Below are 15,128 nucleotides of genomic sequence, written 5' to 3' on the forward strand. Positions count from 1 at the left end.
CGCTACTTGATTGTCATTTGCCAAATCGATATATAGCTGAAAGTTGTGAAGATAAGGCGGCGTACTTGAGTTAGAATATAATTTGTAAGTGTAGTCATTGGTTGACCTGAAAGGGGAACGAGTATATGTGCTTCTCTTTTTACCAACGAATAGAGAGATTGATCGTTACCTTATATGCCCCCAATGGCTGAAAGGGCGAGCATATTTGATGCGAAGAAGATTCGAACTCCTTAACCCGCCTGGCCATGCCAGGTCACTAAGTAGAGTCGGATTTAAGAAAATTTGAATTAGGTTGGTTAAGAATCCCAGTGGTAGTGATAGTATATTAAGAATAATTGTAAATATTTGTTCTGACAGTACAATAATGTTTGATACTTAGAAATTTTTATAATGTTAATAAAATGTTTATTTTCCTAGTAACTTATAATAATGTTTGGGAGTTTTATACAATTTTTAAATGTATTCTCTGTTGATGTTAATCATTTTTATGTTTGTATCATTCTGCATGAAAGTTAATTATTGTATTGGTTTTTGTAGTATTAGTTGGAAGGGTTTCAGAAGTGAATAAAAATTTAGTAGGAAAAGAGTGTGGTATAAAGTATACATCATTTGATTAGAATAACCATTATAATTTATTTTAAGTGTCTTAGTTTGGGACATTTGATATTTATCAAAAGCTTTTTTATAAAATTCCAGGGGAACTGTATAGGTTTAAATGAAGAAACCTTGACACTTATGGAAATTATACTTTTTTCTTTTATTAATGATGCATTAGTAAAGTCAGAATGTAATATCAGTAATCATAGAATTCACGTGTGTGTGTTAGTTTGTTATAACTCAAAAACAAATTAAATAAAAAATGCTGCATTGACTGAAAATATCCTAGGGTACAAGCTACAGTGTGGGATCATAATATGTACCCAAGGTTTTGGAGGTGATTGAAGAAATAGAACCCACATTGCAGTGGAAATACACCATCTATCAGTATTAATCTTCATTTGCCAGTCTCACAAAAGAAATAGAGTTACAATAAATATAGAATTATAAATTAGGAGAGAGAGGTGTGGGTGTTCAAGTCCACAATTTCCCACATGTTTTCGAGTTATAACAAACTAGTATAATTAGTTAGAGGTTTGCTGTTTTTAATGCAGTTCTTCCTTCTGATTTTACACATTTCACTATTTAACTTCATTAAAATGTATTATTTTCACAAAAACATATTAATGATTGAGATAAAAATACTGATGGAAACAGGTTGTACATTCATGTTGCATGACTAAAGCTGTTACTGTAAAATTTTATAAAATCCAAAAAAATGAAAACCAAACAAATTCAAATATTTGGAAAGTCTTGAGACCTACTAGAGCGATTACTCTGATGATAAGATGATGCCTTTGAGAAAGTCTTTAATTTAAAAGTTTAATGAATGAACATGAATTTGGAAAATGTTGTTCACTGATAAGACCAACAGTAGAGTTGTTTTATGGAGGATTAGATACTTGTTCTGCAAATTTTAAGGCTAATTTGTGACACCTTTGCAATTTTTCTTATATGAGCAAAGAAATTTAATTAGCTTATTAAAATACACTCTATGCTTTCAAAAATTTAAGAATGGGTTTATCATGATGAAACATACTATATCCGGACATCCATCATAAGTATGGTCTTTTACTGTCTTTCCATCCTTACTTTCAGACATGGGATGACAGCAGAATTTTGGGAGGGAGTCAACTTGTCAACTAAAATTAATCAGAATTGGTCTCTGTTGGTACAAAGTTTTGTAGTCAGTGAACAAATTTTCAATATCTTGTACATATGTGAACAACTATTTCTGTCCTTATCATGAAGCTAGAAACAATTAAGGAATGTTATGGAGAAAAAAGTATTTAAATGTGATTGTTTGGAAATTTTTTAAACATTCTGTTGTGTATTGGGGGGAAGGAAGTGAGTTTCATCTGGAAGTTGAATTTTATGTTTAAAAATTAAGAGGATTTTTAAACTTTCAGTAGGTATGGATAAACCTACGTTACATTGTACATATAAAAAATTGCATTACAGGGATATTTGTCTCAGTTTATGATGACAATGTTGTTTGTTTATTAAATATAACCTTCCATTGTCTACAAATAATTTGTGGTCTACGTGGAAATGACTTGAAGTTTCCCTCTTCACGTTATTGTAGCATGTATTGTAGTGTAACTTGCAGGCTAAACAACTGAGAGAACTGGAAAATTTAATTGGTTACATTCAGGCAGTGTTTACATTGATTATTTTTATGCAGTCTAATCAAAACTATGACTAAATCAATTGTCACTATGATAATAAACTAATTGCAAATAGAGATAACTTTATGTTTGGCAATTCTATTTATCCAAGTAATCATAATGTTACTTTGCTGCTAAGCACAAAGCTGCATACCTGACAAATTAAATCACGGACATCAGATGATATAAAACTTTTAATTATAAATGTGCTTCAATGTCGAGTTTATTAACGTGCATGGATAATAAAGTTCAGTTCAATTTTGAATATAACTTACATGTCCTTACATGACATGTGCACCTTAACTGAGCTTAGACTGTATGATTAACCCATCCATATGAATCTCCTTCCATTCATGAAGTATTCCTAATTGGCTCTTTGAATACTTTTGAATAAATACTATCCTTTCTTAGACAATAAGAACAGGATTGTAATAAAAACTGAAGTGACCTTAACTAGTGTACAGATTGTTTGCAAGTCCATTAATAACAATATTTTGCTTTCTCTCATCTAACCATTCTATAATCTAGCAAATGGGATTTTTTAAAACTCTTTGGATGCTATTGTTGGATTTATCTGACTTGACATTTAAAGCTATTTGGCACAACAAGTGGATTTATCCAACTTGATTGATCAATAAATCTCGTGGCATGGCCAGATAGAGTAAATCTCATGATATATTATATAGTACCCGAAGTAACCGTCCCGTGTACAGAACCTGTATACAATTTGTGATTAATGAAATATTATCTTAGGACATGAAAAGCTGCTTCTTTGTAACGAAAAAATACAAAAATGTTCATGAAACCACAAAATTAAAAACTTGTGTACCTCTCATGGATGTAATAAATCATAATACTGATTTTGAGGAAGGACCACATATATCTTGCGAATTACTTATATAATGTTCCCCGCTGCTTCACATCTTTTGTTAATGGCTGTTCCAGTAATCTCCAAGTTGTTTTAATAACTGATTTTAATACTTAAAACATTTATTGTTGTTTTTTTTTATCCATGAGTTTAGGTTTGTGCATACAAGATAGGAAAACTGAAGATAACAGAACTAAGAGAAAAAACGGAAAAGGAACTTGGCAAGAAACTAAATAAACCTCTTACGTACCAACATTTAACAGTAGAATAAACTTGTGTTACTAAAATCTGAAGACAAATAAAAAATGTGTAACATTCAACTGCGACGACCCTATAATCCCGTTCCACTTTATACTCTCGTCCCTTATACATGTGCTCGGCATTGGTCAGTTACAAATTCTCTCTTTCCTAACCTGAAGATGACCTAGGAAGGTCGAAATGTTCTTCTGAGCTTATCAATAAAAGTGTTAATACCGTTACCAGCCGTTCTGAGATACATTTTTATTTCAAGGGAATTTCCCGTCATCAAGAATAAAATGGTTTTCAGATTTGTATATTTTTATCTTCTAAAAATGGGTAATATTTCATATACTGTACCAATCTGTTTCTCATCATACGCGATTATATCTTGTTTCATCCCTTCAATAACTTTTCATGAAGTGTTAGCACGAGTGAATGAAACTATAAAAGTGTCTTTGTGTGTGTCACGTCACTCATCCTACATTGTTGGTTGTATCAACTGTTAAAAATCGTTACAGTCCAAAAGGCCCGGCGTGGCCAATCGTGTTAAGGTGTTCGACTCGTAATTTGAGGGTCGCAGGTTCACGCCCGCGTCGCGCTAAACATGCCCGCCCTTACAGCCGTGAAGACGTTATAATGTGATGGTCAATCCCACTTTTCGTTGGCAAAATAGTTGCCTCCGAGTTTGCGGTGGGTGGTGATGACTAGCTGCCTTCCCTCTAGTCTTACACTGCTAAATTAGGGACGGCTAGCACAGATAGCCCTCGAGTAGCTTTGTGGGAAATCAAAAACAAATATAAGATCACCATGATCTGGGATGATGTTATAAACATTTGTCTTTCTTCAAATAGCGATTTAAAATTCTGGTTGAATAATCAATAACGTTACTCACAATTGCAAAAGATTGATATTTTTCTATATCAAATAAGATTATCGCTCAAAGTTGTACCCGGCATGGCAAGGTGTTTAGGGCGTTCCACTCTAAATATAAGAGGCGCGGATTCGAATCCCCATCACACCAAACAAGCTCACCATTTCAGACGTGTGGGGTGGTATAATGTTGCTAAAATAACAACCCAAGAGTTGGCAGTGGATGGTGCTGACTACCTACCTTTCCACTTGTATTACACTGCTAACTTAGGGACCGCTAGTGCAGATAGCTATTAAGTGTAGCTTTGCATGAAATTTTAAACACAAACAAACAAACAAATTTTTTCATTACGTTTATTACATCTTTGAATACACTGCAGGTGTTATTTTTCTGGATCATTTTAAAATAAATCGCACAAAAAGCTCAATATTTTATATTAAAACAATCTTGAATATGCAACTGTACATAACATAAACAAAAGAAAATTATGTCCAAAAACGAGATCATCAGAGTATTATTGGTTCTGCCAAGATAAGGCTTGCAGTCACATCTCCAGGTACTGCCATTGTATATCTCAAGCAGGTTATTTATAAGATAATGATTTGTGTCAATAAATTGGAGGACATAACAGTTGAATCACCAGATATGGTGTCAAGGGATTTCTGTGCTAATAAGTAGTTGTATTTGTATACTAATTGGATTATGAAAACCATGTGGTACACATAACAGAACTACGACAGAACTTTTGGTATTTTAAACTGCCAAACTATTGTAGAAATGTATTGCTGTCTGGTAGATCATGACCGGACATGGAAACACGAGCTGTAACATAGATATTACAATCAAAATAGTTCTAATATAACATACAAAAGTCACTGTACTATATACAACTGCAGGCCCATTACTAAAGATTTGGAGGTCTTAGTGTAAAAATAAAATCTGTGGCTCTTTTAAAAAGTGTCTTAGCTAGGTCCAGGTATATTTCATTAATATATCAAATCAGGATTAAAAGTAGAGTTCAAATATAATTTGTAATTACAATTATAATTTTTCATAAAGTTATTTTATATAAAAACGGTAGTTCAAATCGAATGTTACATACTTTTCAGACAAATACTTATAGGTTTTAAAGGACTCTTAACAAAACAGAAAATATGCCATGCTTACGTTTGGTTGTATCCTAAATATTAATTTTTAGAATATATAATATTAAAAATGTTAGTCTCAGGAAGAAGATTAGTGTGGAGAAATGGCACAGGATTATTTTATTTTGGGATTTCTCTGTTTCAGAGGGTTTGTGTAAAAACCTCTGTTACATTCCCACCTCTTGAGTAAAGGCCCTGTACAACTGTGTTTCGATATTTAAATAACTAAGTTTGGCTCTAAGTATTTCTATTACAGAATCACTAACTTCTCCTGAATGCACGAACAGTCCCTTTTATCCCTCTAACTGTGATACAGTTGTCAAGGTTCGATATTCTAGTAATCGCTACAATGGCCAGTTCTGCTCTCGATCCTCGATATTGGCCAGACAACCACAAAAGAAGGCAGACCATTAAGTACACTGGAATGAAGATTTCAAATTCTAATGGCCATGAAGCTATCAACCTAGAAAGATGATTTACTAGTTGTTAGATAAGAAGATAATACTACACAACTTTAACAGTTTAGAAATACAAAAACAAAACTATATCATAGGAATTTAAGAAAAAAACCTATTTTATGAGATATTTAAAGTACATTTCATGGTGAAATTACACTATATTAGTACCGAAATTGGCCTTTTATCAAGATAATACCTAACTTTTATCCTTTTAACTTGCCTTAATTTGAACTTATTATGATGTAATAATTTAGTCACAAAACAGACATACAGAAATGATTTAAAGGTTTTTATGATGCTCTTCATTGTTTAATATTATTGCAGTAACAATTGTCTTAAGTATTTCTACGGGTTGTTCACGTGTTTTGATAACAGTGACGCTTATAAGCTAATAAACAAGTGCAACAGTTTTGTGACACACACAAGTTTTTGTTGACCTTCTAAAATGTGGATACAATTTCAGATGCCACAGTCTTCAGGACCTGCAATAAAGTTATTAAAATTATAGTTAATTCTTCGTAACTATCAGATCTTCCTTTGAAGAAAAATTCGCATCATGTGTATGTTAAATAATTGGTTATTTATAGTTTCAATATTTTATAACAGTTAATAAGATGTATTTATGTGTCTATTCGTGTGTTCATCTTCTTTGTTCAATTATACTTAATCTGTATAAACCACTTAAAACTACTACAGATATCCCATTATATAGTTTTATCTGTAATGACAATTAACCAACAAAACATTTTTTATCGAAATCATACTCTACACATTAGCTAAATGTTGTTTTGCAGAATTCCTATCTTATTTTATTGATATTTTCTCAATAATTTTCAAACATGTTAGTGAAATAGAATAAACTGTATCAAATAAACCTCTATATTTCGTTTGGATTTTTACGCAAAAATAGAGATAATATCAAAAATAGTATAAGGTTTAAATAAGCTTGACACCATAATTAGAGCAATAAATCAAATAAATAAGGTACTCTTACTGATACTTTGAATTTGTAACAGTAATGACATCACACATGAATTCACACAATGGACTTTAGTCATAATTCATATTAATACATATAAATACTTGAAGGACAACATTGGAACCTGTTCATTCATCTAGGCTGTCCCATTTACAATACTAATCTATAAAGTAAGGAAAAAGTACTCAAATTCAACAAATATGATTAAAATATTTCTCAAGTCCTCAATTCAGATCCGTTAATAAATTACATACTGGTATATCACATTTGAAGGAAAAACGTTCAAAGACCAACCAACCCTTTTAAAGAAATAAAACTGTATTAGCAAAAGATGACTCTTACCATGCCAAAGTTTATACTTGTGTCTCCTAATCTTACTTTTTTTATTATCAAGTATGAACTAAAATGATGCTTCAATAACATCCTTTTCCTTGACAATTGTTCCTCGCTGGTTCAGTGGTGAGTCTACGGATTTAAAATGCTAAAATGAGGGGGTTCGATTCCCTTCAGTGGATTCAGCAGATAGCCCAATGTGCCTTTGCTATAAGAAAAACATACACTCCTTCGCAATCCTAAACATCTCAGACTTCCAAAAAACTCTTCTCGCTGCTCAAGCAAGACAAATAGGTACATACATATCTGGACAGTTTGTGTTGCCTCCATTGAAAAAACGTTTATAATCTCTTACAGCTGTCCACTTATTCAAGAATTAAAATAAAATTATATCTAGAAAATGTAGAGTTTATTGACCATTCCATAATCATTAAATGTTAGTTTTTTTTGTATCACCCCTAAAAATCCCTTCCAGTATCCTAACCTTTTGGTTATTCTTAATGCAATTACAGAAATTAATATTAATAATATTCAAACATTCAGCCAACCTTATTTCTTATAGTTTTTTTATTTCATAGTCTCCCATTTAGCCAATTAAACGAGCATCTCTATTTCTCTAAATCTTCAATCTTTGCAGTAATTGAGGTTGTTTAAACTATTATTAACAAAAACTAATCAAGACTGCAAACTTGAAAACAATTTTCATTATCTATAACAGTATTATTGTCACTTAATACTTGATTCACAGTGTACAAAGTATAAAATAATGTCACAAGGACATCAACTCCCAGCTACTACTGGAACTAACAAGGATTTGTTTTTGGTTTTTAACAACACTACATATTTGTTTACTTTTACTAAATTAACATTAACATGATATAAGTAAGTTCAGTTAATATGATGATAAGTCAGCATTATACATTAGTAATATATTAAGATACCTGGTTCTGACCTATTAATAATTTCTTCTACACATTTTGCTGCTGTCACTATGAGGGGTTGTAATGTTTCCACTCTTCTGCTAGATCCATGAATGGATGTTGTGTGAGAAATTAAAACACACAAAAAGACATCTGTTTAACAAAATGTAGAATAAAGACTTTTGTTAAACAGATGATTTTACTGTGTTAGGACAAGAGAATATTTTGTCATTCCTTTCATTGTATTCTTCATTGCCATAACTCATTGTAAAATTTCAACACTGAACCTTGTTCAGAATTGAATGAACCCATGTGAAAATAGTTACTCTTCAGAATTCCCTGTACTTGTACCAAGGACATATCATAAGGGTTTTGCTTAGAAAAACATACTGATCAAACTCAGAGCCTGAAATACCTGCCATTGTACCCCATGTAGTGTCTTAACTATACAGCTACAATAGGATACCAGTATATGCAAGAACAATTCAATTTATAAGCAATATACACATAAATGTTGATAAAAACGTGAATAACACTATATATTAAGTTTTCTTCTTATGCTATGGTCCACAAAGCATAGAGAACAATAAGTAGAGCAGGGAGTTTGCTTTACATAATACTGGTAACACTCTCCTAACTTTGATGAAATATAGACTTAAATGACTTCCCAAACACTGTCAAGTTCACCTATACTGTGAAACCAAAAGAGGTAAATTAGTAAATGAGAAAAGAGAAATTGAAACATCTTGACTCAATGAACAGAAGGAAGACTGCCACTCATCTCAAACATGATATAAACAACCATGCTCCATGTTCTCATTATCTAGCAAAGAATTCAAAATAATCAAAGAACCATATATCTTTGTAATATTGATATTTATACAGATTTACATAAATTATTCTACTCTGTGAGGACTTAAATCACAAAATCATACAACTCTTGATCATATGATATGAGATGGACTAATTGTTAAAACTCCAGTGTAACTTCATTTTCAAGACATCATATGGTATATTTCATTCACAACAACATGAATTGACAAGTGGTTTCTCTTATGGCTGATATGCAATTCTTCACAGCATGCTTATTTTATAAATATTAGATATGTGAGATTATCAAACTATGAACTGTTAAAATAACAGTAAACATTTGTAATTCTAAAAATTTATGGAAATACCTCTCACAGGTAAATGACTCTTACTAGGAAAAACAAACTGTACCTTAATCAAGTTATGGAAGAGTTGTTTTTTTACTAAGTAGATTACAATGTACATCATGTTTATGTCTGAATAAAGACAAGGGAAAATGGTAACAATGAAACAACTTTTGTCATAAAAATATAAATAGAGAACTATCTCTTAGATAAGCTATACAATATAGTAAAACACAAATTTATTTTTTTTAATTAAAAGTATCTGAAAATAAAATCCAGCATTTTCACCTTTATAAATGTTGGTTAGGGAAGTGAAAATTACTCCATTTTTCACTAATAAAAGCTGATACTGTACAGAATTATGGATATTATGAAATAAACAAATATGAAACTATCAGATGGTGCCATATTTAGATGAACATTTCACAGTCTAAGACGAACATTGTAAGATAATAGGTTCAAAACAAAACAAAAGAACCGAGTAATTTAACAGCACTTTCTACTATACCTTTAAGAGTTCAGAAGCACTGTATCTTTTATCTTCATTAACTTCTAAGCACCTGTCCAGGAAATCTTTAAACACTGAAGACAGGTTATCTTTATATTTGATGTTTGGCTTCCCATTTGTTGCTATTAAATCTATTACCTGAAAAAGAATTGTGAGTTGATGACTAAATCAATAACCTAACTTTAACAACACAAAATATTAAAGCAAAGCATTAATGCATTCAAATTATTAAAAGACTATAATTTTATTCACTGGAAGTCTCTCTTAGATTTATTAAATCAAAATTTTATACTATTGCTGTACCAAAGTCTTTAATTATCTGTCTAATTCAATGTTTATGATTTGTAAAACTTAAACAACTCACATAGAAGAAAAATTGGGAGACATTCAAATAAGGAAAAACTCAAATTCAATCTACTTTTACTCTTTGGTTCTAATTACTGATTGCTAGCACTTACCACATCAGCATCTTCGTCGCAATAAGGAGGGCTACCATCTATCATTTCAATTGCTGTAATACCTAGTGACCATATGTCAACTTTAGGCCCATACTCTTTTCCTCTTACTATTTCAGGAGCCATCCAATTAGGAGTCCCAACTAGAGATGTCCTTTTGTTTCGTTCTTTGGATATTTTTGCACATAGTCCAAAATCGCCTGTGTGATGGAAAGAACCAAAAGAAAGTTATCATATCAATAAAGTAGCTGGTGTTAAAAAGTTTAAAATACAATTAAACACGATAATTATGGTTTAAACATGGAAAATAGATAAAATATTGGCTTAAAATGTGTTATAAACATAAATTAAGTACAGATGTCATTTTATGCTTTTCCAATGTTCTCAGTTTCTCCATTGCAGGTTAAAATTAAAGCTATGTGAGAAACAGCACTTTTAATCTATCTTTTATATCCTATAATACAAAAACAAACAAGCTTTTCATTCAATATTACAACTCAAGTTAAATACAGTTGTATTTCATTTTCCACGTTCCTTGTAATTTGTTCAAAATTAGAGGTATATAAAAGATTGTTGTTTTCCTTTTTTTATACACTTCTGATTTTCAGCCACAACACACAATTTAAGAAAACTATGTCAAAAGTAATACATCTGTACTTAACTTGTTTTATAATACTCAAATCTTCAAGAGTTAAACTTCAGGTAGACAGGTTTCAAAACCAATATAAATATTTTTTGTGTGTTTGCTCTTTGTATATTACTACTGGTTCATAGCACCTGGAGCCAAGTGTTACTTTCCATTCATATATACATATAATTTATAATAAGTTCTTTATATAATGGTGCTTTTTGAGAAATAAACTATTACAAACAAGTTAAAACACTTAGAACTGCACATGTTCACAAAGGCATACATGTCTAAAAAGTAACCTAGTTTTATCCTCCAATCCTTTCCAAGTGAAATGTTATCACTTTTAATATCTCAGTGAATAACACTGTTAAAATGCAGAAACTCTAATCTCTTGAGAACCTAAATAAAATTATCTTAAGATGTCAGTATAATTTTTATTCAGTGTGCTGCTATATATAACATATATATCAGGTTATCCCATAAGTAAAGTCTGCAAATTTAATATCAAAAGTGAATCATCATCTCTGTCTTTGTAAAAGGCTTTAATGAGTAAAATATGTAGTAGGACAAGTAAAAGAAACATATTAATAACAATCAATAAAACATACTTCCCTACAAACTGCTGATATTTCATTTTCATAGAAACAGTGTTTGTTGATTATACCAGTCAGGCAGCCAACTGCTAAATATTCCATTATTACCTAAACAAAAAACGTTTATGATTTCACTTACAGTTTTTTCCTTAATGAAATTATACATAATAATGAAACAGAAGAATTTATTTTTCTTCATTTAAGATTCTAACAGAAATCATATTCCTAATAAAAATAGCAAAGTTGTTTAAAAAATTCTTCATGACGAAGGAAACAAGCTAAAATCACTTCTTTAACATTGCTCAGGAGTTAGACATTAATGAAGTAGTAAAGTGTGTAGTTCAAAGAAAAAATTACAAATTCAATTTAAAGAGTGAATTACAAAAGAACACTTTTTTACATCCTTCTAACTTTTTATATTTCTACTTTTATTTTTCTACATGAAAAGATTTTTTGAAGTACACTCATATATATTGATCACTGAAGTTGTGATATCATCCAAAAACTTTATAAAATATTATGTTGGATGGCATTTTGTGTAAGAAACTGAAAATTTAATATTTATTGCATTAAACATTAAACAATGTTTACAGTTTTCCATGTCATGCTCCATTTCAGAGCATTGTATAAACTGCTAATAATCTAACAAATTTAACTTTTCCTGAATAAAATAATTTCAACAACTATATATAAGCTATGTGAACCAAACATACATAAGTAGAAGCTGAATGAACCATAGGTATAAACTACAATTGCCAATGATATATTTTGTGCTGGAACAGAAAGTGTGCTAGTAGTAGCACAGTATGTCAGTATAAACTTATTTGAAAGTCATATATGGAATAAATTAAAATTTGTTGTGTCAGAAGCAAATGTGGATGTAACCCACAGTTTCCTTCTCTATAACAACAATTTTAAAATTCACACATCTATGAATAATATGTAAAAACATTCTTAAACTTGTAGGGTTGCTCAAAACTATTCCACTTAATTAAATAAAGCCAGTACCTTTACCTACACTCTATAATCAGTAAATTTAAAAATAAAAGAGAGTTAACTAATATATAACACTAAAACACTTACCCAGAGTTCATCACCAACAAGGTAGCTGTCCAAGCAGTTCACAATATTCAGATGTTTTTTCTCCTGGAGTACTGAAAGTTTGGTGATGAGTTCTTTTCTAATTTCTTCCGTTAAGTTAATCTGCTTTATAACCACCTCCAACCCTGTTTTCATTTTTACTGTTGAATACACAGTTCCTGAACAACTGAAACAATAAAATATCATAAGAATCTGTAATGTGCCAGTATGTGAATACATTACCATACACTACTGATAAAATTATTTAAAACAAAAAGGATTATATGTTTCTAATCTTATATTTTTGTAAGGTGATAAAACTGAATGTTTACTTCATAATACAGCAATTAAAAAATCGTTCCCAATTTAATGTTTGTTATTATATAAATGTTACTCTGACATACTGATAAAAATATACAGTAGACTATATTCACAAAAGTAAGTACAACCTTTTAAAATTACATTAATAAACTTTTGTGTTTAGCCATTATATACAAGAAGTACCCATAATGTGATAATAGTTTCCAGCTTCTAATACTACAGTTTAGCTAAGTAAGCATCCACAGTATGCCTTAAAGCATTACAATATTAATGATACAACAGATTATTTTGATCTATAAATCTTGTAACCTTGTATGTGATCAAATGTACCTTAAGAGTTGTTATGTCAAAGATGTCTTTCTACATTGTTCCTCGGTAAAAGAGTAGTCCAAGAGTTGGTGGTCGGTAATAATGAAAAGTTATCTTCCTTCTTGTCTCACAATACCAAATTAAGGATGGCTAGTGCAAAACGTTTGTATGGTTTGTTTTTAATTTCTTGCAAAGCTACACAAGGGTTACCTGAGCTAGCCATCCCTAATTTTGAAGCGTAAGACTAGAGGGAAGGCAGCTAGTCATTACCACCCACTGCAAACTCTTGGGCTACTCTTTCACCAAGGAATAGTGGGATTGACAGTCACATTATAATGCCCCCATGGCTGAAAGAGCAAGCATGTTTGGTGTGAGAGAGATTCCAACCCGCGATCCTCAGATTACGAGTCAAGTGCCTTAACCACCTGGCCATGCCAGGCCTCTTTTGCAAAATAAAAACAACTTTCAATATTATTATGTTCTTATGAAAATGTTCTCAAATTTCCCCTTTAAATCACAATATAAAATTATTTACTTTCAAATTGTAACAATTTCTGAAATATGCAACTATTTTTCCTGGGAATGAAATAACTACTTTTGAATATAAGCCTCTCCCATGAATCGCTAGAACTTAACACATAAGAAGCAGCACTGAAATGGTTTTTTTCTATGTTTGTGAATTTTATACAAAGCTACTAGAGTTATCTCTGCTAGTCATTCCTAATTTAGCAGTGTAAAACTAGAGAAAAGGTAGCTAGTCATAGCCACACATTGTCAACTCCTTGGCTACTCTTTGACAAACAGTTATTGGGATTGACCATGAATTATAATGCCCCTACGGCTGAAAGGGTGAGCATTTTTGGTGTGAAAGTGATATGAACCCGAAACCCTCAAATTACGAGTTGAGTGCTCTAACACCTGGCTATACTGGGCTCAAATAACTGATGAAGTGATAAAATTAAAGTAAAATAATATTTTTTCATAACTTAATGACACGTTACAAAAATGTAGTTTTAATTTATATTTTAGTACTGAGTACAAATTTACCTTCAACTCACTATACCATTCTTTTCCAACATTTCACAAAATCTTAGGTGTTACTAGTTTGGGCTCAGACTTCTAACCTACTCATATGCAGACCCTCACACCAAAAATTCAAGTAGTAATAAGATCACTTACCATATCCAGTTTACTATATTTTCTTTAAGTTTAAATGCAAAGAACAACAAAACAAAAAAAACTGCTGAGGTACATATTACTTTCAGACTTACCCTTGACTAATTTCTGATATCTTTGTATATTTCATATTGGGATCTCCCTGAGAAACAATGTTTCTTAATTCTCTGATAATTTCTTCATTTCTCTCTTTTGTTTCATCTGTGTTGGTTGACATCTCACTGTATTTCTTATTGGGATCTCCCTCAGAAACAATACTTCTTCATTTTGTCATGATTTTTTCATTTCTCTCTTTCGTTTCATCTGTGTTGGTTGACATCTCACTGTATTTCTTATTGGGATCTCCCTCAGAAACAATACTTCTTCATTTTGTCATGATTTTTTCATTTCTCTCTTTCGTTTCATCTGAGTTGGTTGACATCTCACTGTATTTCTTATTGGGATCTCCCTCAGAAACAATACTTCTTCATTTTGTCATGATTTTTTCATTTGTCTCTTTCGTTTCATCTGAGTTGGTTGACATCTCACTGTATTTCTTATTGGGATCTCCCTCAGAAACAATACTTCTTGATTTTGTCATGATTTTTTTCATTTGTCTCTTTCTTTTCATTTGAGTTGGTTGACATCTCATTATACTTCTTATCGGTATTTCCCTCAGAAACAATAGCTTCTAACTTTTCTGTATTTTCCTTCTATGTTACTTTCTTATCATGTGCTTTGGTTGACAAATAAATGGTCTTTTTTATAATGATGACACCTTTCTCATCCAGTTCAACAGTTGAGCAGATCTTTAATTCCTCCTTTTCAATAAATTTCTTATTCT

At 31.1% G+C, this 15,128-nt stretch overlaps 1 protein-coding gene and 1 long non-coding RNA gene across 4 annotated transcripts in view; one reads left to right on the forward strand and one right to left on the reverse strand.

Moving 5' to 3' along the window:
- Nucleotides 1–6,724, forward strand: LOC143233584 (uncharacterized). Its single transcript, XR_013018236.1, has 2 exons — nucleotides 1–291; nucleotides 3,287–6,724. It is a non-coding gene; the product is annotated as an uncharacterized LOC143233584 (long non-coding RNA).
- The window catches only part of LOC143233583 (serine/threonine-protein kinase Pak-like), a 25,343-nt gene continuing 15,901 nt past the window's right edge, over nucleotides 5,687–15,128 (reverse strand). The window contains exons 1-4 of one of the 3 annotated variants that reach the window (XM_076469944.1): nucleotides 11,435–11,519; nucleotides 10,199–10,395; nucleotides 9,741–9,878; nucleotides 5,687–6,328 (exon numbers count right to left, since the gene is read on the reverse strand). In XM_076469944.1, coding sequence (XP_076326059.1) covers nucleotides 6,287–6,328; nucleotides 9,741–9,878; nucleotides 10,199–10,321 — 303 coding nt within the window. In that variant the 5' untranslated portion in view covers nucleotides 10,322–10,395; nucleotides 11,435–11,519 and the 3' untranslated portion in view covers nucleotides 5,687–6,286. Of the gene's footprint in view, nucleotides 6,329–9,740; nucleotides 9,879–10,198; nucleotides 10,396–11,434; nucleotides 11,528–12,502; nucleotides 12,687–14,400; nucleotides 15,127–15,128 lie in introns of those variants that run through there. The other 2 variants (XM_076469942.1, XM_076469943.1) reach the window with 2 other exon arrangements.

This window comes from Tachypleus tridentatus, chromosome 12, assembly GCF_004210375.1.
Source record: "Tachypleus tridentatus isolate NWPU-2018 chromosome 12, ASM421037v1, whole genome shotgun sequence".
Classification (NCBI taxonomy): domain Eukaryota; kingdom Metazoa; phylum Arthropoda; class Merostomata; order Xiphosura; family Limulidae; genus Tachypleus; species Tachypleus tridentatus.